Source organism: Herpailurus yagouaroundi, unplaced genomic scaffold, assembly GCF_014898765.1.
Source record: "Herpailurus yagouaroundi ecotype Mexico unplaced genomic scaffold, PumYag 195, whole genome shotgun sequence".
Lineage (NCBI taxonomy): Eukaryota > Metazoa > Chordata > Mammalia > Carnivora > Felidae > Herpailurus > Herpailurus yagouaroundi.
In genome coordinates, this window is record NW_024412426.1 from 4,238,236 (window position 1) to 4,265,626 (window position 27,391).

A 27,391-nucleotide genomic window follows, 5' to 3' on the forward strand; every position below is an offset into this window, starting at 1 on the left:
AAAGAAAGAAAGAAAGAAAGAAAGAAAGAAAGAAAGAAAGAAAGAAAATGATGTCCCAACTCAAAAACAGTCAGGCAGGAGGAGTTCTCTCTTAAGGGTCAACAAGGTCAGCTCTTTTGTTCTGTTTTGTTCTATTTAAGCCTTCAACTGATTAGATAAGGCCCATGTTAGGGAGGGCAATCTGCTTTACTCAGTCTACTGATTTAAAAGCTAAACTCGTCTACAAACGCCCAGAATAATGTTTGACCAAATGTCTGGTTACCCCATGACCCCAGTTAACCTGAGAGATAAAATTCACTGTCACACTACCCTGGAGTCAAAATTCTTAATTGAGTTTTCCCACTCTTCCTCCCTCCTGCCTAAATATGACCTGCCTCTTTCACCTGGAGCTTCTCACCTGGATGCAGGTGGCATCGCATTCCTGTGGGAGCTTGGTAACCATGCAGAGTGCAGGCCCCACCCAGGCCTACTGCATGACAGTGCTGGGGAGGGAGGCCTAAAAATCTACTCATTTGTTAGCCCTTACTCATCTACTATGCATCCTTCCAGCCCACCAGATACCAAGAGGAGGAGGTGAAGAGAAACCCTACAAGGGAAGGTCTGCACTGAGGGGTGCTGAGGACGCCAAAGGTGTAAGGGAAATGGGCCTTGGTAGTGAGACAGAGCTGCAAACCACAGTGTGAAGAGAAGAGGGTTTATTAATGAAGGCAGGGGGTTAGGGGTGGAAGAAGGACTTCTTCATGTGGCAGCTTAGGGGTTGCTAATTACTGAAGGACCCCAAAGCCCTGCTCGATCTGCTTGTCTATCTCCAAGCTCTCCGAGCTCACCTGGGCTCCCTCCCTTGCTCACTACGCTCAGTCATACTGAACTTCCTGCAGTTCCTCTGAGAGCCCAGCCCTCTCCTGCCTCAGGACCTTGGCTCATGCTATTCCCTCTGCCTAGAGCACTCTTAAAACTCTTGGGGTGGCTGGCTCCTTCTCACCCTTCAGGCTTCAGCTTAAAGAGAGACCTGTTTAAAGGGCCCCCCTCAAGCCCCATCCAACATAAGTCCTCCCTCTCAGCCTCTATTTCATCACCTGTATGTTCCCCTAAAGAACATATGAAGATGTATAATTTTCAAATGTATTTGTGAAGCGGGAACAAATTTTATAAGTCACATACATGTCAAATGTAATAAATTATATTTTGTAATTTTTCATTTCTTTGTCACAGGAGATATAATTTCATCCTTTTCAGATCAACTCAGCCACATTAATGAGCATGGAGTCACTTCAGGTTTATCAGCTTAGTCAGATTCAGCATTCTGTCCTTCGTCTCTTTCTCAAGTCCTCTTAGCCTTTGGCCATTGATACTCACCTACCTGGCTTGTTCCTGAATGCCCCAGGTCCTGCTGTGGCCTCCAAAGCCCTCTGCCTCCTCCTTTTCCCAAATGTGTTGGGGCCTCTGGCCTCTCTCACCAATTCTGGGTCCTGTCTGTGGGAAGGGGAGGTGGTGGCCACTCTTTCCGCACCACACTGTGAGGCTTGCCCCAGCCCAGGACCCTGGACGCCTCCCTCACCCACACCTCTTCTACTCTCACACACACAGGCTTCTCTGGGAAGTGACCTACAGGAAGCGAGGTACAAGTCTCCTCTGCTCTGAGCTTCTGCAATTTTCCATGGGGGTTCTTTTACCTTCTGACCCCAGAGCTCGACGGTCAATAAAAGGAGACCCATACAGCTAGCTCCCCTATCTCTCCCTCTCCTGCTTCTCCCTCCTCTTCCAAGCTGGTAGAACTCTATTTGGGGAAAGGGGAAGGTCAGTGAGAGGGAACACTCCTCTCGGGCTGTGGTACTTTCTTCCTCTCTGCTGTTCAGAGTGCCACATGGATGGGGTGGAGGTAGCTCCAGGAAGGCACCCTCAGCCCTCAGCATGGTGTCGGGCACATAGTGAGCCTTCACTACGGTTTAATGAACGAACCAACGGCTGTATGAGTATGTGTTTGCCATCTTGGATGATACTCTTGCCCAGAATAACCTTGGGAGAAAGTGCCAAAGAACTTAATTTGGTAAGCGTTTCAAATGTCCACTGCAAGGTAGTTGTGCCCTCTCCTCGTGAGTGAGAGCATTGCTCTCGGCAAGCCCAAAGCAACTCAGCGTGCAAGAAAATAAGCACATGAAGGCCTGCGCTGGGAAGGCAGAAAACAGCCAATATTTACGGGGGTCCAGGCTTAAAAAGTGGATTTTGGGTTGTGTCAGTGCTGCAGCCTTAGCAATCCCAAAGATATTGATAAAGAGCTAATGTCCTGGGGTGCCTGGGTGGCTCAGTCGGTTAAGCATCCCACTTCGGCTCAGGTCATGATCTCGCGGTTCAAGGGCTCGAGCCCCGTGTCAGGCTCCACGCTGACAGCTGACAGCCTTGAATCTGCTTCAGATTCTGCGTCTCCCTCTCTCTCTCTGCCCCTCCCCTGCTCATGCTCTGCCTCTCTCTGTCTCAAAAATGAATATTTAAAAAAAAAGGGGGGGGGGGTGCCTGGGTGGCTCAGTCGGTTGAGCGTCTGACTTCTGCTCGGTTCAGGATCTTGCTGTTTGTGAGTTCAAGCCCCACGTCCCGCTCTGTGCTGACAGCTCGGAGCCTGGAGCCTGCTTTGGATTCTGTGTCTCCTTCTCTTCTGTCCATCCCCCGCTTGTGCTGTCTCTCTCTGTCTCTCAAAAATAAATAAATAAGTGTAAAAAAAATTAAAAGAAAAAAAGAGCTAATTCCCAATTTGACCCAAGTCACGGCGGTGTGCTGGAGAACATGGTCAGTGACTTCCTAGGATGGCCCCTCACTGGACAGAGGAGCCCTCTGGGTGCTTCTCCCTTCAGACATCATCAGGAACTTTCTGTCTCTGACAAATGAACTTTTTCACTGACTCTCACATAAGTTTTCTAAGGTGGGCAGGTGAGTTAGGGGAAGGATAGAAGAAGGGGTTATGTTTGGAAAAGAGATGACCATTTGTAAGTTAAAAACAATAGAAGCTAAAAATTAAGCAAAGTGATGTATTTAAAAAAATTGTGTTTGATGGAATCCTGTAATAATAGTACAATGCTTAAATTACACATAATTGGTATTCAATAAATTTGAAGGATGAGTATGTTAATAAAGAATATTCACATCTATGAGCTTTAAACAGACTCTTGAAAGTTGGCCTAGGAACGGACATTTTCCCTTATTATATTGTTTCCATAGGAAAATATGTTCTGCATTCCAAACAACTGACTTGCAATGGAACTTTTGCAGAAGCTGGGGTTGCTGCCCTGGGGTGGGTTCCATGACACATACCACAGTCGCTGGCCCGGGCCTCTTGTGACCAGCCCACACATTTAGAAGCCCATAGGCTGGGCTCAGGGAAGCAGTCATTGGCCAAAGGGACAAAGTCACGCCAAAAAGGAAATACCTCAAAATACGAACTCACGACAGAGAGCAGGAAATGGTAAATAAAATCCAGCCCTTCCGTGCGTGTTTTTTTAAAGTTTATTTATTTTGAGAGAGAGAGCGCAAGCAAGGGAGGGGCAGAGAGGGGGGAGAGAGAGAATCCCAAGCAGGCTCTGCACTGCCAGCACAGAGCCCGATGCAGGGCTGGAACTCAGGAACCATGAGATCATGACCTGAGCCAAAACCAAGAGTCGGACGCTCAACCGAGTGAGCCACCCAGGTGCCCCCCAGCCTTTCTGTTTTAAAGTCAGTTGCAACTTCAGTCAAAATGAAGCATTAACTATTCAATTATTCATTCATTCATTCACTCATTCAAAAGCACGTGTATATTTCCATTCTCTCTCCCCATAAGCCTCTTGGAAGTAAGAGCAAAGGGATAAAAAAATATATTAACTTATAAAGAGAGAAGGGACAAGGGGATAGATAACAGCAGACAGGAGATGTCAACAGAATTGCAGAGATGAAAGTATGGGTGGGATGGGGCATGTGCAATTAAGTAGGAAAACAGAAGAGTCCAAGTGAGGTGCCTGCCAGACGGGCTGGCGGGGGGGGGGGGTCTCTTTACAGGTGCCTGCGAGGCTTAGCATTGGGGGCAGCAGTAACTGCAGGAGGTCAGGGTGAAGGCTGAGGCTGAAATGAGGGAGATTTATAAATCTAGATCAAGAGGGGGACCCTAAGTAGCTGCCCTCCCTCCTCCCCTTCCCCCCCACCCCCCCACCGGCCAGGTGACTTCTCCTCCCACATTGAGAAACTCCTTCTAAGGGGAAATGAAAACTGGAGAGGCTCAGGACACGAAGCCTGCAGGCAGGGTGTGGACTTGGACGTTAACAAGGGGATTCAGTGAGGCTGCACATTCTGGATTTCGGGGTGCTCAGCACACTTCCCACCCTGGTCACGGACAGCCCCAACCAGGCATGTTACAGCCAGCAACCCCCGCCCCCAACTCAACCAGAGGGAAGTCAGAGAAGGGACTTAGGCTTGCTACCATCAAGGACCTCCAGTGAAGAACCACATCTCGTGCCCTGTGGGCAATCACCGGGAGGCACAAGTCTCACCCCGCACAAAAAGCCCCAATCCTCTCTCTTTTTAATGTCTCACTTTCAGCTATTAGATTGGATGGGCAGAGATCATCTTGGGAGTGGGATGAGAGGGACAGTTACTCTTTTTAAATTTAATTTTAATTTGTATCAGAGCAATACGTGTATAAAGTTAGAAAGTCCAACTACTCTCCAAGGCTCTATGATGAAAACTACAACCGTCTCCCAGCCCAGGCGACCCCAGCCTTGATTTCCACTTCCCAGAGGCAATTGTTAACCATTCTTTTAGCTGTTTTTTTCCTCCATATTTATAAATAATGTGCTATATTTGCTGATTTCCTGAGTTTTCCATTTTGGACATTGTCTATTGACTTTTTACTTTGGACATTTTGGATTTAGCTCTCTTCCTCCCCCATCCTCATAATCCCCCCATCAAATGCTCAAAATAATGCCACAGTTTAGTTGTCTTCATATTTGGTCAATAATTTTCCTTTCAAAAATATAGGCAATACAGGTACATGATTTTTTTTTTCCTGTGACTATGTAGGCATGGTTTTATTTTGAAAAGCAAATGATTGTCCTAGTTGGAAGCCAACTGAAACAGAGCATCACTGTGAGCATAAGAGAGAATCCACTAGGCGTGTTCTCCTTTAAGTGGCAAAGAGGCAGTGACCTTGACCCGGCAGAGAAGGAAAAGTAGTCCTAGCATCACAGTAATCCAAATTGACATGGTCTTAATAATGCAGACCCTGTCTGTTTGCTTTCTACTCTAGAAATCAAACCTCCCACAAAGCAAGGAAGACTTAACTAAGGTGACAAAGCTGATTGTAGATGTTTCATTCTTGATGTAAAAGTAAGGGTACAAATAGCAGATAATGGGAAGTAGAGGGGAGAGGCAGACAGAAGGGAACTGCGTTAATATCCTCAGCTAACATAGCGGGGAGTCAACACGGGCTGCATAGATAGGAGAAGAAAAGCAGGGCTAAGTATGTCATATACATGTACAGAGGGAACCAATAGAAAAGCTAAATTATAAATCAGAGAGCTGGGGGCAAGGAGGTAGGAAGCTAAATCCTCATATTTAACGGAGGTGAGTCAAGAGACCCTGTCTTAAACTGACCAAGAAATTGCTTTTAAAAACAATCTGAGTATTTTTTTAAGTTTGTTTATTTATTTTGAGAGAGAGAGAGAGAGAGAGAGAGAGAGAGAGAGAGAGAGATTGACAGACAGAGTAGGGGTGCGGCAGAGAGAGGGAGAGAGAGAACCCCAAGCAGGCTTCTCACTGTCAGCACAGAGCCAGATATGGGGCTTGATCCCACAAACCATGAGATCATGACCAGAGCTGAAATCAAAACTCAGGTGTTTAATCAACGGAGCCACCCAGGTGCCCCAAAACCAATCTGAAATATTTAAAAAAAAAATTTTTTTTAAGGAGGCAGACGAAAGCAGGGGTCTCTGGAAAGTGATATGAGTATGGGGTGAGCAGTGTTGGTTTTCTCTCGAATGATTGGAGTTTTAAAAATTCTGTGTATATATTACTTCAATTTTTCAAATGTAAAAGAGGGAAATTCACACATTTTTAAAAGTTGAATTCAGGGGCGCCTGGGTGGCTCCATTGAGTGTCTGACTCTTGATTTCAGCTCAGGTCTTGATCTCAGGGTCATGAGTTCAAGCACTGCCTTAGACCTTGTGCTGGGTATAAAGTCTACTTAAAAAAAAAAGTTGAATTCAGTGTGAACACATAAACCATGGTACAGGTGTCCAATTTGCAATGGCAATCTGTATTATTATTCCTTCAAAAATTGCACAGTTTCCAGGCACTTTTTTAAATGGTAACATAAACTTAATGGGTCTCTTATTGAGAGACTTACAAAGTTAGCATTGGATACGGGCAACATTAGGGGAGGAGATAATGTATTTTCATTGCTCTTAATGTTGGCTACAAGGTAAATGAGCCCACCACTTAGATAATGAGGAGAGACTGCACAGAAGTGGAAAATATTTCTTTATGATGCACCTGGTTCCTTGTACCAAGCCCAATTGATCATCTGGAATCTTCTCGTATTACCTAAGCAGGTCTCTCTTCCTTGCCCTGGTCTCACCCATTTCTGCAAAGCTGGGTTTAAAGGAGGATTAGATTCAAATACCTTCTGGCTCCATAGCGAGGTGTCCTAGATTGTGCATTTCCCTTCATCATCTCTCCTCTTGGTCAAACTTTGTAGTCAGCGGAGGAAGGGGCAGCATCCATCTTTGCAAAGAACGTGCCCCTTAGTAGGCTCTCAATTTGTTGAAAGAACGAAATTCATTGTGAGACATATAAAAGCATCCACAATTTGACCCCAGCTAGCTTTTCCAGCCTCTTCTTCCATTCCATGTCCCTATACCAGGAGACACTCCTTTGTACTCTCATGACTTTGCATATCCTGATTCCTCTGCCTGGAATGCTTTTTTCTCCTGTCTCAAGGCAATGACTTCAAGATCCACCTTCTTTAAAGGAGCTCCCCCATGGCAGCCTCCTCAAGCCCCTTAGCAGACAGGACCTCTCCCGAGGCTTCCAGCAGCCTGGAACTCAATAGAGCTCAATCCTGTTTCTTAACAGATGTTCCTTCACTCTACTCAATGATTGTCCCCAGGACCCTATTGTGAGAAAAATCTGTATCTTGGCTTATACCTGCAGGGAAAATATAATCCAGAAGCTCATCGAACTGGTTGAGAACGACATTAGGTGTTGCAGCAAGGGCAGAGGTCAGGAAAATGTTGTAACGGAGGGATGTCGTTTTGAAAAAGCAAGCACTCTTTACACTCGGGTGGTGTTGGGATTAGTCACGGGGAATGCAGTAAAAGAGGCTCTTCATCACCCTGTCCCCGGTCCATCGCGCGTGCCCTTCCAACTGGCTGGGCTCAGTTACGTTTGCCAACAGGTCTCCCCGGAATTCATTTACCCCTGAGACTCAAACATTAAACTTTAATGTTAAAACTTTTTTAATTATAGGAATCTTTAAACATGCACATACAAACCCTCAGATACCCATACCCCAGTGTTAACAATGGTGGATATTTTGCCAATCTTATTTTCTCTACCCTTCCACACCTCTTTTTATTGGAGAGGAAGGCAGGAGTATTTTAAAGGAAAGCACCCGTCTCGGGATAGATCTCTAACAGATACCTACTTTTAAAAACTTGCGGTAAAGTATACCTAACAAAAAACTTACCATTTTTCCATTTTAAGAGTGTAATTCAGTGGGATTCAGTACATTCACGCTGTTACGCAACCATCACCACCGTCCATGTCCAGAACATTATCATCATCCTGAACTGAAACTCTGTACCCATTAAACACTAGATCTCCATTCTCCCTTTACCATAGCCCCTGGTAACTTCAATTGTACCGTTTGCCCCTGTGAATGTACCCATACCAGATACCTCAGATAAGCGGAATTGTCTAACACTTGTCCTTTTGTGTCTGGCTTATTTCGCTTAGCATAACGTCTTCAAGGTTCATCCTGTGCTGTAACATGTATTAGAGTGCCATTCCTTCTTTAATACTGATAAGCACTGTGTAAGTCATAATCACAGCAATAATCCTATTACATCACAGCAAGGGAAGTCCCTGGTGTCTGGGGGTCTCCCTTCTAGGGATATCAAGACAGATCAGTGGGTTTAAGCGCTGCCAGCCTGATCCGTGCATCGATAACATGGCATTTTAAGTGTTCCTAAGTCTTTGCAAGTAATCTTAAGCGTACGTTTATGTCTGTATCTCTCTCTGTGTATATTTGTATCAGTCACCATGCTCAGCCCCACAACTGTCTTCTATCGTTCCACAGACCCTCAAAACTCCCCACTGCCCCTAGTCAATCTCTGATGCTGATCTCCTAGAATTCCTGAGCTCTCAGGTTTCATCCAAGACAGCTCTCTATTTCCAGTTAGTCCTTGAGTTCCCTGCAAATGGGAACGCACTCAGAGCCACACTTGAATGCTTGTTCTAAAGGCTAAACGTTTCATAGAGAGTAAGTCTGCCTTCTGTCCGGTTTAGGAACTGAATTCTGTTTCCTCTAAGTTTGGGGCTTGGGGAGGCTGAAGGACAGCTGGCCAGCAGACCTTGCAGACGGGGTCTGGGGACATGATGCATGAGGCTAAGACACATCCCAGGTAGCCTCCATGCTTCGTGAATTTAACAGAAGATTGGCAAGGACTGGAATATGTTTTATTGAAACTTCCCAGCTTGGATTTGTTATTTTTCTCTTGCAGTTAGATACAGATGGGGTGTTTTTTAAAAAGTAAATATTCAGAGAGTCTGAACCAAACAGGCCCTGACAATTTTCCAGAGTTCAGAGTTGACATACCTATTTCGTGCCCTTATAAATTCGCAGAGGCCAACAGGTGCCAGACCTAAAAAGTCAGTCTACCTCTCACACTCTCTGCCTTATTAGGGAGGAGGGAGCAAGAAGGAGGGAGAGGACAGAGCAGAGACAGTGGGGCAGAAGGACCTGAGGAGAGGGGGGCAGCGGGGAAGAGGAGGGCTCGAGTCTATAGATAGAAACAGAGCTCACGCCAGGATGCTGGACGCTAGATCAGCTATCCAATAGAAATAAAATACGAGGCACAAATGCGAGCTGCACATACAATTTTCAATTTTCTAGTAACCATATTAATAAAAGTAAAAGTAAGCAAGTGACATACATGTTAATAATATATTTTATTTAATCCAAAGTACTCAAAATATCGTTTTAACATGCAACGGATGGAAAAATTATGAATGTGCTATTTCACAGTCTTTTTTGTGTATTAAGTCTCTGAAATCCCGTGGGGAGGTTACACTTACAACACGTCTTAACTCGGACTAGCCACACTCAAGCGTTCAATGGCCACGTTGGTGGGTAGCTATCGTATTGGACAGCATGGCCCTGGTTCTTGACCAAACTGTTCAGACTCTTCTCTCAACTTCCAGTCTGTAAAACAGGGATAACTCTCCCTGCCCGATCCCCTTCAAGGGTTGTGTGAGATGCATGCAGCCAATAGGCGTGAATGTGCTTTGGGCTAAAGCTATTGGGCCCTTCACAGGCCCCTACCTCAGGAGAAAGAAGCAAGTATTGCCAATATCAACCTATCAATCTATGTATTGCCTGGTCACCTGGCCTTAGCATGTATTGAACCAAAAAGAAGCATGGCAGGGGCTCACTGACACCTCCATTTCACAGGACAGTTCAATTTCACAACAAAAATCAGGTTGTCAACTGTTGTTCTACAGAACATCTACTATCACAATCATTGTGTTTATTTAAAAAATGAGAGGATATTGGGGCGCCTGGGTGGCTCAGTTGGTTAAGTGTCTGACATCAGCTCGGGTCATGATCTCACGGTTAGCGGGGTTGGAGCCTGGCGAGCCCCCGCATGGGGCTCTGGGCTGACAGCTCAGAGCCTGGAACCTGCTTCAGATTCTGTGTCTCCCTCTCTCTGCCCCACCCCCGTTTGTGCTCTGTCTCTGTCTCTCAAAAATAAATAAAATGTTGAAAAAAATTTTAAAAAACAATTTAAAAATGAAAGCATATTTTAATACTCTCCCAAGCACCAGGGATGTAAGATGAGAAAAATAAGCTGCTTGCTCCTGATGAGGTCATGGGGGGGGGGGGCGGGGGGGGGGGGGGGGGGGGGCGGGGTGGGGGCGAGTTGGGGGGAGGAACACATATGCAAAAATGTATGTATAAGAAGCAAATAGATACGTGTGCCCTAAGACTCTTGTTTGCAAGTGTCAAAATACCCAGTTCAAAGGGCATAAACAAAAAAGGGGAATATACTGGCGCACCTGACTGGAGACGCTGTGGTAAATGTGGCTGTAGGCCAACCTTGATACCGCCCCCTTCTTGGCTCCGCCCCTCATCTCTGGCTCCAGGTGACCACCTCAGCAGCCCCTGGCGCGCGAGTCCCCACGTTCCAGCCGGAAAATCAGTGAGCCCCAACCAAGAGCTCCCAGCAGCGTGTGGGCTCTGATTGACCCGTTCTTGAACCGGTCGCTGCGGCCCCTGGCACAGTTTGCTCTGCCTGGTCACCCAGATGCACGTGGACCAGGAATGTGAGGGGAATGAACGGCTTTCCCAAAGGAAAACTGGTAGACCGTTACTTGAATTGGGGTGGATGGATACTGAACGGTCAAGAAACAACAATATTGACTAAAATTTATGAGAACGGAGAAAAGGTGTGACCAGGGCTGGCTCATGAGCTTTTGGCCTGTACGGTCCCACTCTTAAAAGGTCCCCAACTTGGTGAATGCTCCGCTGTCACCGGCTTGAAATTCTTCCTAATTTGAGAACAAGGGGATCTCCATTTTCACTTAAATTACAAATCACATACTTATCCTGGATGTGACTACCATTACATTGCATACACAAAGAGGTGGCTTTGGAATTGAATTTTCAAAGATAAAACAGCCATTTCCCAAGTGGGGAGGGCTAAGAGGTAGAAAGGAGCAGGAGGAAATTCCAGGCAGAGGGATTAGCGCGGGCAACAAGGTAGCAACGCCAGAGGTTCAAGGAGAAACCGAAACCATTAGCGTCTCAAGTGGCTGGGGCTGGAAGGGCAGGGGTGGCCCCAGCTGAGCCCGAGAGACAGGGGCAGGGAGGGACCTGGTGTGTCAAGCCAGGAGGCTGGAGCTCAAAGAATATTTCTTGAATGCATTAGCAAAGACAAGTCAAGTAAATTACACTAGAAAAAGTATTTCTTTTGTAAACCTGTATTTTCCAAATGACCCTTATAAACTAACACAGCCCCGTGTCCCTCCTTGGCTTGTCTACCGCAGACTAAGGCTAACTCTTCGGCAAGTAGTATTAGCGTCTACTGATCTTTATCCTCAGCGTGTTAACAAGGTTTGCATTCCACCTCTGTGACTTCACCATCCAAATATTTATGAATCAGGGAGATGTTTCTAAGAACGTGTTTTCCGACTGTTTATAACAATAATAGTGTGCTTTAATTACAAAGATGACGTTCTAAAACCTAAATAGAACAAGCCTCAATTGTGTGGGAGTTCATTGCTTTGGTGATAAAGAAGAAACACAGACGGTGACTCAGGTGGAACATTGTTTCATTTTCATTTTGTGTTTCCTTTGGTGCTACATGTCAGGGCGTGTTAGAAAACCCATGGAGAAGTGTGCTGTGGGGAACCTGAAAGTTAAAACGAAGGCTTTATGTGTGACAAGGAAAGTACAGTGTTCCCTTCTCAAGGCTAACATGAAAGGGAGATGACAGCTTCCCTCCACACGGGGCTGATGAGCTGGTAATGGCCAATATTTTGCTCCCAAATTATTTTTTAAAAATGCTGAAGAGCTACCTGGGTGGCTCAGTCAGTTAAGAGTCCGGTTCTTGATTTTGGCTCAGGTCATGATCTCATGGTTTTCGAGGTCGAGTCCCACGTCGGGCTCTGTGCTAACAACTCAGAACCTGCTTGAGCCTTTGTCTCTCCCTCTGTCTGCCCTCCCCCCACTCATGCTTGTGCTCTCTCTCTCTCAAAATAAATAAATAAGCTTTTTAAAAAAAAAATGCTACAGAGACAACACTGGTCCTCTGAATTGAGAATATTTTTTGAGTTTCTGCCGCAGGCTTATTTCAAGTTAAATGAAACATAAGAGGAGAAAGTGATGTTCAGGTGTTTGCTAAGTGCTGAGTATAGAGCCTTTGTCTGCCTTGTTCCTTCTTGTCTTCCTAGCACTTGAACAACACCTGACTTGTAGCAGGCACTCAATAAACAGTTAATGAATCAGTGAATAAATTTATTCCTCACAGTAATCCTGTGGCTGTGTACACTTTTCAGATCAGAACACAGAGACTGGGGCACCTGGGTGACTCAGTCGGTTAAGTCGGTTAAGACTTTGGCTCGGGTCATGATCTCCCGGCTCACGGTTGGAGCCTTGCGTCGGGCTCTGTGCCGACAGCACAGAGTCTGGAACCTGCTTTGGATTCTGTGTCTCCCTCTCTGTGCCCCTCCCCCGCTCACTCTCTCTCACTCTCTCTCTCTCAAAAATAAATAAACATTTAAAAAATACAAAAATAAATAGAATGTGCCTTTAAAAAAAAAAAAAAAAAAGGAACGCAGAGACTATGTGCTAGCAATTGAGGGAAGGAGATGATATGTCCAGGCAGGTGTGTACAAGGCAGACGGAGACAACATGAGGCTTCCTTGGTGACTCACTTCTTTGTGACCAAGTGTGTGTCTCTTCTATAGAATCTGTGGTCAATGGAGAATGATAGCAGGAGAAAAGGGGCTCTTAAAGTGTAACTCCCCCTTCACGATCATCTTCACCGTCATTATTGACTGTAGACACAGAGCCTAAAATTATAGGATTGAAGAACTGTAAGGAAGTTCAGAATTTATTTATAATACTAGAAGCTCCCATTTATGTAATTTAAAATTTTTTTTAATGTTTATTTTTCTATTTTAAGAGAGAGAGCAAGAGCACTGGGGAGGGGCAGAGAGAGAGGGAGAGAGAAGCCCAAGCAGACTCCATGCTGTCAGCACGGAGCCTGCCACAGGGCTCAATCCCACAAACCCTGAGATCATGACCTGAGCCGAAATCAAGAGTCAGACGCTTAACCGACTGAGCCACCTGGGCGCCCAGCACAGATTCCCTGATCCATACAGAAGGAATCTGACCCTCAAAAGAGGACCCAAGGCTATTCTGTTAGCACAGAACCAGGACCTGAGCCCCACATCGATGTCATTTCCACTTACCCAATGTTCTCAATTTGAGACGAGTACCCTTTGGATTTCTTTCTGTTTTGTTGGTGTCAGTCAATGCTAGGGTTAGCAGGGCAAAAACGATTTGAGTTTATTAGAGTTGATTAGTCATTCCATTTCCCACCTTAGAACTATTGGATTTTTTCCTGTATCCCATCTCCGTGCCTGGCACATGGTAGAGATTCATAAGTGCTTGATACACTTAATTAAGCCAGGATTTGATTTGGATGGAATCTCAGTCCTTAATATCCTTCAGCAGCAGGACTGGAAAAAAGCAGGAAACTATACCCTTTGAAAGGCACAGTACGATACCAACTTTTACCTTCATTATAATATAAAATTTATGCGTTCATCTTTTAAGAATGAATTTAACTCCATTAAAGGAAAGCTTAAAAATTCAGGTATATATGAAGAAGAAGGGGGAAAAAAAGCACCCACCAACCCAGATAAAGCACTTTCAATATTTTATGGCAATTTATTCTTTTTTTCTCTATTCATGTATTTTATTATTTATTTATAGTTTTTATTGAGTTGTGATTGTTCTGTATTTACAATGGATGTATCTTGCTTTTTAAAATTTACATTCTCATAGCATTCTTTAAGTTATAAGCTCTTTGTAAATAGGGGCATAGAATAGAAAAAAATAGACTCTTACTTAAATGAGCACCTATTTTGTCAATTATCAATTATGCCTGGCTGAGGATCACCAACTTCTGGTTCCTTGGTGGCCACTCCACTGCTAATTAACCACTTCATCAGAAACCTAGACTTAATTTTAGCAATTTTAGGTTCACAAGAAAGTGGAGAGGAAGGTACACAAATTTCCCATACTCCCCTCAGCCCCACATATGCACAGCCTCGCCCATAATCTGCATTCCCCATCAGAGTGGTACATTGGTTGTAATTGAGGCATTCACACTGACACATCATAATCACCCAAGGTCCATGGTTTACATTAGGGTTCACTCTTGGTGTCATACATTTCTTTGGATTTGGACAAATGTATAGTAACATGTATCCTTCATTATAGTATTGTGTACAGTATTTTCACTGCCCTGAAAATCCTCTGTCTATCCATTCTCCCCACTTCCTACACACACACACACACACACACACCCAACCCCTACCCACTACTGATCTTTATACTGTCTCCATAGTTTTGCCATTCCTGGAATGTCATATAGGTAGAATCATACAATGTGTATTCATTTCAGGTTGGCTTCTTTCTCTTAGTAATATGTATGTAAGGGCCTTCATGTCTTTTCAGGATTTGATAGCTCACTTCTTTTTACTGCTGAATAATTGTCTGTTGTCTGGGTGTATCACCGTGGACTTCTCCATTCGCCCACTGAAGGACATCTTGGTCACTTCCAAGTTTTGGCAGCTGTGAATATGCTATAAACATCCATGGGCAGGTTTTTATGTGGGCACGTTTTCAATTTACAAGGATAAATACCAAGGAGTGTGATTGCCAGATTATACGGTAAGAGTATGTTTAGTTTTATTAGAAACCACCAAGCTATCTTCCAAAGTGGCTGTGCCATTTTGTATTTCCACCAGGAATGAACGAGGGTTGCTGTTGACCCACATCTTCACAAGCATTTGGTGTTGTCAGTGTTCTGGGTTTGAGCCATTCTAATAGCTGTGTAGTTGTACCTTCTTGTTGTTTTAATTTGCATCTCTCTGATGACATAGGATATGGAACATCTTTCCATATACTTATTTGCTATCTGTATAGCTTCTTTGGTGAGGTGTCTGCTAGAGTCTTTCTCCCATTTTTTTAAATTGGGTTGTTTATTTTCTTATTGTTGAGTTAGTGTCAATATCACTGGCAAAAGTCTGGGGGGAAACACAGATGGAAGCTGTGGATGCAGTGGGGGCAGATTTGCTGGGTACTGGGAAATGAACAGTAAGCTGCCAATAACCCAGAATAGGCTACGTGAACCCCTACATTGAGCCCTAGGGCCCAGCCTGGCTACCCTTCCTCCTTCTCTCCCCCACCCCCACCCAGTCTTTCTGTCACTTTAATGTCCCCAACATGCTGGTGCCGGGGTCCTCCCTTCTTAGACATCCTACTGCTAAAAACTGTCCCCAGTGAACCCACTAGCCTCTTCCCCGCCCCTAGTCCCTACAATACCAATCAGTTCCCTCCCCAGCCCTTCCCAACTCTCCACTCTATAACAGCTGAGACACGGGACTCCTCCCCTCTCTGTCCTGACACCAAGCTGGTGCCCAATCCGAAGGCGGCTGCCTGGAAGTTTCTTCAGATCATCCTCTCCTGTTCACCTCACTGACTCCACCTCATCTCAGGCACCACTGCTCCACGTAGCCCCCAAAATGTGAGAAGCTGAGCTTTAATGAAAGCATCTTGTGTTTCGCAATGAAAAGATCTATTTTACTTACAACATTATGTTTTGTGAACCAGTTGTATTTTGAAAAAAAAATTTTTAACGTTTATTTATTTTTGAGAGACAGAGACAGAGTGTGAGCGGGGGAGGGGCAGAGAGAGAGGGAGGCCCAGAGTCCCAAGCAGGCTCCAGACTCTGAGCGGCCAGTGCAGAGCCCCACGCGGGGCTCGAACTCATAAGCTGTGAGATCGTGACCGGAGCCGAAGGTGGACGGTTAACCGACTGAGCCACCCAGGCGCCCCACATCGCTTTTATTTTGAACACACAACACATGAGGGTGAGGACACCACCACCTTCCCAGCTCATGTGGCCTTCGAGGGTGTCACGTGACCAGTGTGGCCGCTTCCTGACACCTCCACCAGCATCCTCCTCTTTCATCCAGTCTGCCCTCCGCCCCGCACCAGCGGTCTTCCTCAACAACATGTGCTCGTGTCCATCGGCGGCCGAAATACCCTGTTACCCACCCCTCCCCTTGGTCCTTGGGACACAATCCAAACTGATTATCACAACCTCCGAGACCTATTACAATTGTTCTCCCTGCCTCCTCCCCAACTCCCCCTCTCCTCCCACACACTCCTGCACGGCAGCTACCTCACCATTCTCCAGATACACTACAGGTTTTCACAATTCTATATTTTCATTCACTGCGTGCACACTTATGGTGGGGCCAGGATGTGCCTGGACCAGTGCAAGGAGCCGGGAACGAGCATAACGATGAGCCGGGCACAGCCCCCATCTTCCTGGCACCCAGAGCCTCTGCATTTGCTTCTCTTTGTGCCTGGAATGCCTTCCTCCTCTTCTGCCCAGAAAATGCTCAGCCTTCAACATCCAGCTCGAACGTCACTTCATCCATCAGCCTTCGCCAGCTCTCCTGAGCAGAGACATCCTGCCCCACTTTAGCCCTTATTCTATGAGCCTGTAACCACCTGTTGCCAAAGTCTGTCTCCCCACGCGCTGTGAGCACTTGCAGGGCAGGGAAGCGCCACTGTGTATCTATCTGTAGCTCCCGACCTAGCACATACTAGATGCACATTAAATGTTTGTGGACTAATGTATATACAGTAACATATATATGGCACCTGCTATTGCTGGCTACGGTTTCATGCACGGTCATTTGCCACCTAAACAAGATTTAAAACTCCTCAAGGGCAAGGAATGCTCTTACATTGCCCTTGTAGCCCTGACCTGTCTACGCATACTGCTGAGAGCAGGATCTGGCAATAGGACACGTTTGAAGAACCGACTGATAGGTATAAACTCACCAGAGTGACTCACTCTGCCCTCAGCCACTCCAGTTTCAAGTACAAGTTCATCATCAGATGATTTCAGTTCATCATATTTTGGGAAACAGAATAAAAGTCCAAAAAGCCCTACTCAGTTTACTCAGTCAATAGCAGGGCTTATGTTTGTGGTTAAAGCAAATTATGGAATAATTGCAAATTTGGCAGACGGGATAGTATCACAGAGGGCACGGGGATGTGGAATTTGTCAAGTGAGATCTTCTGGGACTTTGGGTAAGGTCAACTCTAGAAGGTTCCATGAATCCACCAAGACTTTGATAAAGGAATTTGCCCATTTTCAACAAGGGAGGCAAAGTTAAAAATAAAAATAAAAAATAAAAAAAATAAGCACATGTGTAAAGCTCTCAAGATTTGGAGGACCAGGGGCACTTGGGTGGCTCAGTCGGTTGAGCAACCGACTTCAGCTCAGATCATGATCTCACAGTTTGTGAGTTCGAGCCCCGTGTCAGGTTCTGTGCTGACAGCTCAGAGCCTGGAGCCTGCTTCTCATTCTGTGTCTCCCTCTCTCTCTGCCCCTCCCCTGCTCATGCGCTCTCTCTCTCTCTCTCTCTCTCTCTCTCTCTCTGAAAAATAAACATTTAAAACAATTTAAAAAAAGATTTGGAGGACGGTACAGTACAGCTTAATAGAAGTTTTCAAATAAGTTAGTGTTTGAATCAAGTGCTTATGAGCAACTTTCTTAACATTTCTGAGCTTTGGTTTCCTCATCTGTAAAACTGAAATAATAACACCTACCTCATGGGGTTATTTATTATAAGGGTGAAATAAGATACTAGGTATTTTTAAAAGTGCTTACCATTGTGTCTGGCATGTAGTATGTGCTCAGTAAATAGTAATTACTAAATATGACCTGGACTCAGATTGATTTAAAAAAATTGTTTTAATGTTTATTTATTTTGGAGAGAGAGAGAGCGTGGGGAAGGGGCAGAGAGAGAGGGAGACAGAATCTGAAGCAGGCTCCAGGCTCTGAGCTGTCAGCACAGAGCCCGACGTGGGTCTTGAACCCATGAGCCACGAGATCATGACCTGTCAAAGTCAGATGTATAACCGACTGAGCCACGTAGGTGCCCCAAACTGATTTTTTTAAAAATCTGTTTTAAAATCAGTCAGTAGAGTCACCTGAGAGATAGAAATTTCCTTTGGAGTCTAGACATTTCCTATGCATCAGAGTTCTTTGTGACTTGTTAGTTTCAGGGGTAAGGCAAGAGAAAGGAAAAAAAGTAACATTTATTGGATACCCACTCCATGGAAGCCTGGACGGTGCATTGTTCTTTAATCCTCAGTATCACTTTGTAAAGTTGATATTATCCTCATTTCACAGGAGAAACTGAGGTTTCAGGGTCGCCCAAAGCCAAATAGGAGATGGCAGAGTATAGAGATTTGAACCCAGTTCTGAGTGCCTGTCCATGGTTCTTCTCTGCCATCTGTGGTTCCTGCCTCTCTGTTGCTCACCTCTTCAGCTTCAGGAATGCTATGCATGACCCCCACTAGCACGGGATGCCCCTGAAATGCTGTCTACTGCTCTAAAATCCGCACTTTTCATCTTGGCCCCAATCTTGGCAAATAGGGCATGAACGGAGCTCAGAAGTCTGTCTGCTAAGGTTCCTTTCAGTGTAAGAATTTATTTTATTAAAAAATTTTTAGATGTTTTTATTTTTGAGAGACAGAGAGAGAGAGAGCGAGCATGTGAGCAGGGGAGGGGCAGAGAGAGAGGGAGACCCAGAATCCAAAGCAGGCTCCAGGCTCTGAGCTGTCAGCACAGAGCCTGACGCCGGGCTCGAACGGACCGTGAGATCATGACCTGAGCTGAAGTCAGACGCTTAACTGACTGAGCCACCCAGGAGCCCTGCAGTGTAAGAATTTATGATCCTGAGACCACGTAGGGCCACTTTTCCTCTTTTAGCTCCATTTCCCCACCATTAAATGAGGACACTCAGGCACATCAGAGTTTCCCAAGATTTCCCATGAACACTTGTTGAGAGGCAGTAGGTGTTGAGGGTAAGCAACCAGACTTGAGCAATTATTTATCCTCTCTGTGCCTCAGTTTCCTCATCTATAATATGGAGCGGTTCACAGTACTTACATTATAGGGCTGCTACGAGGATTAAAAGCAGTAAGTATATGTAAAGGGCTGAGCCTGCGGTCTGGAACACATTGAGTGCTACATAACAGCATTTGCTGATATTATTTTATACTTCAAGGCAGAAGAGAGGGGTGCCTGGGTGGCTCCATTGATTAAGCATCTGACTCTTGATTTCAGTTCAGGGCATAATGTCATAGTTGGTGAGTTTGAGCCCACATCGGGCTCTGCACGGACAGTGTGGAGCCTGCTTGGGATTCTCTCTCTCCTTCTGCCCCTGCCCCGCTTGTGCTCTCTCTCTCTCGCTCTCTCTCTAAACTTTTTTTTTTTTTTTTAAGTCAAGTGGGTGGCTGTGGGTGGCTCAGTTGGTTAAGCATCTGACTTCAGCTCAGGTCATGATCTCATGGTTCGTGACTTCGAGCCCCACATCGGGCAAGCTGAAGCCCCTCACCAGGCTCTGCACTCTCTCTCCCTCTCTCTCTTGCCCGTCTTGGGATTCTCTCTCTCCGTCTCTCTCTCTGCCCCTCACTTACTCACACTCTCTCTCTTTAAAAAGGCTGATTAGAGGGTACTAACCTCTCCCCCCACCCCCAGTCTTATGGAATATAACTTTCCATGGTCCATCCCAAGCCCCAAATGTATTTGATATCTTCTCCCTTCCTTAAAAATTCTTGTGTGACTTCTATTTAAATTCAACATATCCATATTTGTTTAATATAAAATAATAAAGCACTTATTAAGACAGACACTCCAGCAAGATCTCTCCCAGAAGGCACAGGCAGAAGCATGGTTCCTGCTGGTCTGCCTCTATACCACCCACCCGTGCTGCAGACTGGCTTTTCTGTTCTAAGAGAGACAAACAGAAAATAAAGGGGGGTGGGTAGGTAAAGATCAGGAGGATTAAAGCAGATGCTTCCATGGGAGAAAGTACCTGCAGGATTTGTTTGTTTGGATGTTCAGCAGCAAGGAAACTGCGCAGGTAGTCATAATCACCGGGGGTCCTTCCAGCTTGCACCATGCCCTGTGTAGCCCCTGAGGGTAGAAATCAAGACCCCTTCCTGAACTCCATTTAAGAAACAGGGGCAGTGATGGAATTTGATGCCCCCTTCCCCATAATAAAGATTTAAATCTGGAATAGCACTCTAGCAAAACTATTGGCAACACCCTAGAGGCTAAAAGTAGGAAAATGACGAAGTAAAACATTCTACGTCCATGGCCATGGAAAATCATGGTAATAAAAGTCAGGAGAGTCCTTCCCTCTGGGCAGTAGAGAGAGGCAGATGTGATCTGGAGTGGTCACATGGGGGCTTCTCAGTACCTGAGGTGGTGGTCTACTTCCTGACTTGTGTGGTTTTTTAAGATTTTATTTTTAAGTAATGTCTACACCCAACATGGGGCTCGAACTTACACCCCTGAGATCAAGAGTTGCACGCTCTACCGACTCACCCAGCCAAGTGCCTCTTATGTGGTAGGTTCTTGATGTTTGTTTTATTAAAATGGGCATACACGTTCTATATAATCGCCTGTATGTATGCTACGTTTCACAATAGAATGAACATCTTATTTTTGCGAAGAAAAAATTATTGTAATAAATGCCACATACAATTCACAGTAATAAGTAAAAGAACAAATTTCAAAGTTGCATGCAATCTCAGTCACAACCATGCTCTTAAAAATCATGTGTGAGGAAAAACTAGAGGGAAACGTCAAAATAGTGTTTGAGACTCTGGGTGCTTTTTTTCTCTTGCCCATTTCCCATATGTCTATATACGTCTCTCTCTCTATATGTATATGTATCTATATGTATATGTATATATGTATATATCTATGTATATACATACATATGTATGTATGTGCATATATAATGTATAAGAGCTCCCCCAAGGAGTCTTTAAAAGTATGAATCTTTTCATCATTTTCAAGTCACTCTCACATCTGTGACCTCATTGATTCTTACAGCAAACCTTTGGGGGACTCCATGGTAAACAGTCCTGTTTTATAGACTGCAACACAGGTGAAGTGTTCAGGACCTGCACTGAGTCACTCAGTTGGCTGGAAGGAAACTTCTGAGTGGGTCCCAGGTCTCCTGAGTCCTGCTAGCACCTAGAAGCTGGGACTTCATTTTGGACACCCAGAGCTCTAGGGTCCCCATTCCTGAATGGGAATAGTTGCTACCTGGGCTTTGGTCACAAGGTCCAAGGCGGGTGTCTATGGCAGTAGAAGACAGACTACTTACAAGAAGGTCCCCAAAGATACAATCCCCACCTAGGGTGCCCTCATACTCCCTCCTTTCTAGCAAGGCACGAAGTCCATCAGTAAAACTCCTTGGAAATGTTGAGAAAGAGAAAGATCAGTTGTCAGGACCACAGGCTGTGTTTGAGAATCAAGTTGGGCAACATTTCTCAACTCTAGTTTTTAGAGGGAACCGTGATTAGTGAAATGCATCTGTCCTTGTGCTACTCAATGCCTTCTTCTTGCTTCTCTCCCTCCAGCTCTTAGGGTGGGTTGTCAGGGCTTGCAGGGTGGCTTTGCAGGTGTCCATTCAAGACCCTCAGAGCTCAGCCCGGGGCCCTTCACTTCAGAGAAGATGGGGCCTTAGAGAGAGGGAGTACCTTGGTCAAGAATACCAAAGGCAGGGGCGCCTGGGTGGTTCAGTCGGTTAAGCGTCCGCCTTCGGCTCAGGTCATGATCTCACAGTTCGTGGGTTCCACCCCGCGTCGGGCTCTGTGCTGACAGCTCAGAACTTGGAGCCTGCTTCGGATTCTGTGCCTCCCGCTCTCTCTGCTCCTCCCCCATTCGCGCTCTGTCTCTGTCTCACAAAAATGAATATACGTTTTAAAAAATTTTTTAAAGAAGACCAAAGGCAGAAAGAGACCAAAACCCAAACCTCCCAACTCCCAGCCTGGGGCACTTAGCACTGGACCACTCACTGGGAGCTTAAAGCACTGGTCCACACGGTGCTGAGGCAAGTGGAGGTATGTACCAGAGTTGGGTGTGTGGGGAACGGGGATCCCCTCTCGTTTTCTGTATGGAGTCTTATCCCTGCTCCCTTGAAGATGATCATTTCTGGATATAGCTCCACTTTGTCCACCACTGTTGCTACCAACTAAAGGGACAGATGGGCTCTGGCAGAGATTCAGGGGTTTCCCCCAGAAAGCCCTTCTTGATTCATAAGCAATGAGACCACTACTGAGGACTGGCTGTGTGCCCCCTCCTCAGTGAAGCCTCCCAAGTTTATGTGTTAGCTGCTGTCACTGCTGCCATTTTCCAGCTCAGCCCAGAGAGGGAAAGGACTCCTCCAAGGTAACGCAGTTGCTGAGTGCCGACTACAGCATCCAAGTCTCACCTTCCACGCTTCAGAGCCCACGATGCGGTGTTTCCCCGTCTTTCCTGAGGAGGCCCATTTCGGAGAACCTTAAATAGTAACCCCCACATTCTAACGGACTTTATAGGAAGTGTGGACTTTGGAAAGCAGAGTAGAGAAGAAGAAAATCCATTCCACTCCCTTTCTGTGGCAAAGAAGCGCCCGTGCCTTGCTGCTTGGCCGATTTTGTGCTTAACCTAACCCAGAGCTCTGTAAGCAGATACAATCTTGGGGGTTGAAAAAGAATAATGTGGGGAGGGGAGTGGGAAGGGACTGTTCCCTGGATTAAGAAACCGCTAAAACCTTTAAATATCCCTTGAACTTTTCTTTTTTTTTCTTTTGGCTCCCTGCGATGTTTGGGTGTTTAGATTCTGTTGCCACGTGTGGGCTGTTTTTAGCTGCCTAGTTCCGTCCCCTCCCGTTTTAACTTTTTCCCCTTCCTTTTGCACATGCCCCAGCATGAAGTTTCCAATTCTTATCTCACTCAGCAAAACATACTAAAGCTGGTCTGAATGTGGATTCCCTCCACTGTTCTCCAGGGGGGAAGTTCAGCAACAGTCAAGTCTCTGCTTAACCCCCTTCCATGGAGAAGTAACACCCTCCCCCCACCAGATAACCCCAGGGGGGGCTTCCTTCTCAGGGGGAGAGGCATTCTTTGCCTTTGTGTAGAGAAGCGTTTTGGTCCGGGGAGCTTTTCTTGTTCCTCTTCTGGATGGTACAGGCTGTACACGCTAGAAATCGGTGGAGTTAACTGAAGTCAGGGTATGGTGAGGACACACAGGACTGAGATATTGATCACTCCTCCAGGGGCACACACCTTGGGGCTCTTCCCTTGCCCGGCTCTTTCCCAGTCCCCCCCCTCCAACGGCAGGCATTTCACAGTTCTCCTGGGGGCTGGGAGCCAGGCAGAAGTAGTTTTTGTTTTCCTTGGATAAGCGTTTCATTCACGGGGTGGATTTACTCCTCTATCAAGATTCTTATCACTTTTAGAGTTCCAGTGGGAGAGCGAGGCAGAGAACGCTAGGCTCACGCTCCGGTGACCAGCTGACAGCATTTTCTATCCAGGGTGACTTGGAGATTCAAAACCAAGAATTATTTGAATGAAACAAGACCAATAAAAGGAACGGAAGGCACGATGATAATAAAAATAAAAATAAATGACGAGGAGCTGTGGACTTCTCAGTCATAATTACCCTTCTCTCCCAAGGACCAAGAAGCTGGGCTGGCTGTGTTTACCCTACGCCCTAAATTGAATTTCCCCGCAAGGACAGGATTAAAACACAAATCTGGCTGGGGTGCATTAAAATGCAAACTGGTTAAAGATTTGTGTAGGCATCTCACGAAGAGAAAAAAAAAGGGGGGGGGGAGTTTCACCTGACACCCTCCATTTTCCTGTTTCACTTTATAATGGTGCAATTTATTCCAGGGCAATAGGTAAGTAGTATATAGATACGTAGAAAATCCCAAATAATTTTCATTTAAATTTACAAGCGTTCTTCCTTCTGGTCTTGCAGCGTTCTAGGGGTTGTGCCGACACGCCCGGGGTTTACCTGCAGGAGGGTGGAGTGTGGGGGTGTGGGGCTGGCGGTGAGGGAGTGTGGGCGTGGGGGTGGAGGGTGGGGCCGGGAGAGCCGTTACCTGGGCGAAAAGTAAAGCAAAAACAACCGCCCCGTGCTTCCCGCGCGACGTAGCTGGAAACCCGGTCAGGTACAGGGCTACATCCTCCAGGATCCTGCGTGGAACCCCTGGGCTCTCAGACCGGCTGGGGGCGGGGGGAACTTCCGAGGCTGGCCTCGGGCGTTGTCTTGGCTCCCGGAATTTTGGCGAGGGTGTGTTGGCTGAGGTTTGGGCTTGAAGGGAGAGGAACCCGGGTGTGGGGGGACCTGCAGTTTCACCTGCAGCTCTGAGGGTCTCTGCCTCAGGCGGCTGGGCAATCAGAGGGTCTGCGGAGACGGACAGATATTCTCCGGGGGTGCAGGACTGTGTGTGTGTAAGCGGGAGTGGGGGAGTGGGGGAGGTGGGGGAGACCCCTCCATCACTGCCAACTGTAACGGCTTTAGGGGACCAGGTGCGGGGGTGGGGCTGACGGCGAGGCCCAGGTTCCAAGACCCTTCAAATTCTTACCTCAAGTTACGAAAGCATGATCTTTGATCACCTCTCTCCCAAGAGGCAGGTGGAAGCAGAGGCTTCTGCCCCTGACCGTGCCCCCACCCCGCCACGCGCGTACGCGGGTCCCCCCTGCCAGGCAAGTTCGAAACTTCGCCGGCCACATGCGCGTCCACATATATTCGTCCTTGGGCAGTTGAGAAGGTCTCTGGTTCTGTCACTCTCGAAGCCGAGACAGTTGGGGTCGGGGAATCGGAAGGCAGAAATTGTTTTTAAGGTTCACGTCCAGTTCTGCGGAAGCCCCAGCTCTAGTCTGAGGCCATAGGACCCACCCTTTCCCGACAACTGGGCTTGAGGGTAGAAGGGATTTCTTTTACGAGACCTCGTTTCAGCCACGGTCAGTGCGTCCCCAGTCCCGGCGGTCCTGTCCCAGCCAATTCCGCTCTCGGCGCAGAAAAACACGTGAAAGACGAAGATGGGTTTTCCCTAAATGTAGCCTAAGAGGGAGGCGACCCCCACCCCCCCGCCCCGGCTCGCGTAGATCAAAGCACCTTCTCTTTCCTCCTAGCCCTGGCCGCGCGGTTTCAGCCCCACTCTTAGCGCCTGTTGCCTCTGATTTTACAGCTCTCTTATCTTTCCATGCTGTGTTCGTTTCGCTGAGAAACTGTCAATTTCAAACTCTTTGTGGTTGTTTAAAAAAAAAAAAAAAAAACACAAAAACCCACTCCGCTCCGTCCTGGCCCTGGCCCGGGAGACGGGTTCTCCACCCGCCGGGAGGCGGTTCCACATGTGCGCTCGTGCGGGGTGCGCCGGGGCTGCGGGCGCACAGTGCCCGCTGAGCGCTGCCCTCCGCGACTGGATTAACGGACGGACTTCTCGCGGGCCCTGCCGTGGCGGTCACCCCCGGCGAGTAACGGTGGGGGCTCACGGTAGGAGTCCCTTGGGCACCTCTCCCACAGCGGCGACTACCACTTCTGACCCTACCCTGCCCTCCATTTGAGAAGGATCTTTTGGCGGGGGAAGGGGTATTTTCCAGAGCCTCCAGAAAATGACCACGCATTTTAGAGAAAGGTCGTGCCCGCTTCCCAGCCTCACCTAGTCTGGGCTGCGGCCAGGCCCCGCCCCTCCATCTCCCCCCATCCCCCAACTTAGCGGAGGGAGAGATGCCAGCGCAGTGGAGTCATGCCGCTGGCTTGGGCACCATTGGCTCATGCCTGGAACACGCAGCGGCGAGTACGCACATCTGGCGGCCAGCCCGGACGGCTCCGGTCCTGATATGGAGAGAGAGGGCGGGCGGGTGTGTGTCCGAGCGCGCGAGGCCGGGAGAGCGCGGCCCTGCGGGCTCCTCCCCGAGCTTGCATCACCAGTGCCCCCCTTCCCTCCCCGCTTTGGCCCCTCCTCCATCCCTCTCCCTGCCCAGCCTAGTTCGGCTGGTTCTCGGGGGAAGCTATTAATAGCATTACGTCAGCCTGGGACTGGTAACCCGGAGTAAACGGGCACACCGCCAGCTGGAGGGCTATAAAAGGGGTGATGCAACGCTCTCCGAGACACAGTCGCACGCAGCGAGGCGCGCAGTGCACAGCGCTCTCCCGGCGCCGCCGCCCGAACCCGAGCCGACCCGCCAGCCCGCGCGCCGGCCGTGAGTCCTCGGGGTTCGCCCGCCCGCCCCGCAGACAGACAGCCCGACCCCGCCCCGACCCTGCCCGCCCTCTGGACCCTGGCCGCCCCGAGTGGAGACCGGAGGTGAGCGCTGGAGCCGAGTGAGTGAGCGCGGCGAGGGTGGCTTGCTTTCATTCCCTCGGCGCCCCTCTAGTGACCAGATCCGCGACCCCTGCGCCCGCCCCCCGACCCGCGCTCCCAGCCTCCGGCTGCGAAGGAACTCTGGCCGAACTTCTGCCAGCCGAGGCTGCTCCACAGCGCTTCGGAAAGTTTCTCGCGAAGAACTTTCTCTTTTGACTTGGGGCGCGAAAGGTTCCCGGCGACGGAGACGTCGGGCTCCGGTGCCTCCACCGGCTCCGGGGCACTGCTCCTCTTGGCCCTCGGCGCTTGCTTACCTCTCCCGGAGCGGGCGTGGGGAGGTGGGTGCGCGGGGGGTGGCCAAGGCTCTCCGCCTCGCTGGCCCCCGCTCATCCTAAGCTCCGAGCCGGGCACCGCCGCTCCCGAGTGCAGCCTTCCCGGGGCCCGCCGAGAGGCACCGAGGCCGGGTGCCGGCGGAAGGGCTGCCCCAGGGGCCGGAGCGAATGAATGGGAAAGGGACCGGCGAGCCTGGGTGCCGGGCGCGGCCGCTGGGGGTCGCCCTGCGCTCCCTGGAGCGCCGGGCCGCGGGACCGCGCCGGAGCCGGGAGCGAAAGTTAGCTGCGACAAGTTTAGAGGTGGCGAGCGCTCGGGTTGCTGTCCCGGGGCGGAAGGCGGAGAGGGCTCCAGGCACAAGCGAGCGTCCAGCCCCTGGGCCTGAGACTTCCTGTCCCAAAGCTCTCTCACACGCTTTCCCTATCCGTGACTCTTCCTCCGGCGGGCCCGCGGATTTCTCTGCTTTTCGCCCGTGGAGACCCACCTCGGAGGAAGCGAGGGTGCGGAGCCCCGTCAGATAATTGAGAGCACGCCTTTGTAGCCTGGTGGTCAGGACTCTGAGCGCTTACACTGCGCCTCGTGTCTTTGAGCCTCAGTATCCCCAGCTGGGAGAAGTGGGCCCCTCCCTCTTGTTTGCAAGCACCAAGTGGTGGTTGACCAGATAACCACTGAGGTTCTGTTCCCTCTGGCAGAACTTCTTCAGATTCCAGTGGTATAACTGAGAGAAAGGGGGCCGGTGAGGAGACCTGGATGATTTGCGGGCGCGGGGCGGCAGGGGGATCGGCGTATCAACAACCCGGGGCGCCACCCGTAAAAATTTCAAAGAAACCAAGAAGGCAAA

The 27,391-nt window shown here is 48.0% G+C and overlaps 1 protein-coding gene across 3 annotated transcripts in view; it reads left to right on the forward strand.

The window, feature by feature from the left end:
- ATF3 (activating transcription factor 3) overlaps nucleotides 1-27,391 on the forward strand; it is a 59,712-nt gene that overhangs the window by 19,894 nt on the left and 12,427 nt on the right. The window contains exon 1 of one of the 3 annotated variants that reach the window (XM_040446407.1): nucleotides 25,955-26,240. The exons of 1 other annotated variant lie outside the window; for it this stretch is intronic. In XM_040446407.1, the coding sequence (XP_040302341.1) occupies nucleotides 26,011-26,240 (230 nt within the window). In that variant the 5' untranslated portion in view covers nucleotides 25,955-26,010. Of the gene's footprint in view, nucleotides 1-25,954; nucleotides 26,241-27,391 lie in introns of those variants that run through there. One more of the 3 variants, XM_040446408.1, reaches the window with a different exon arrangement.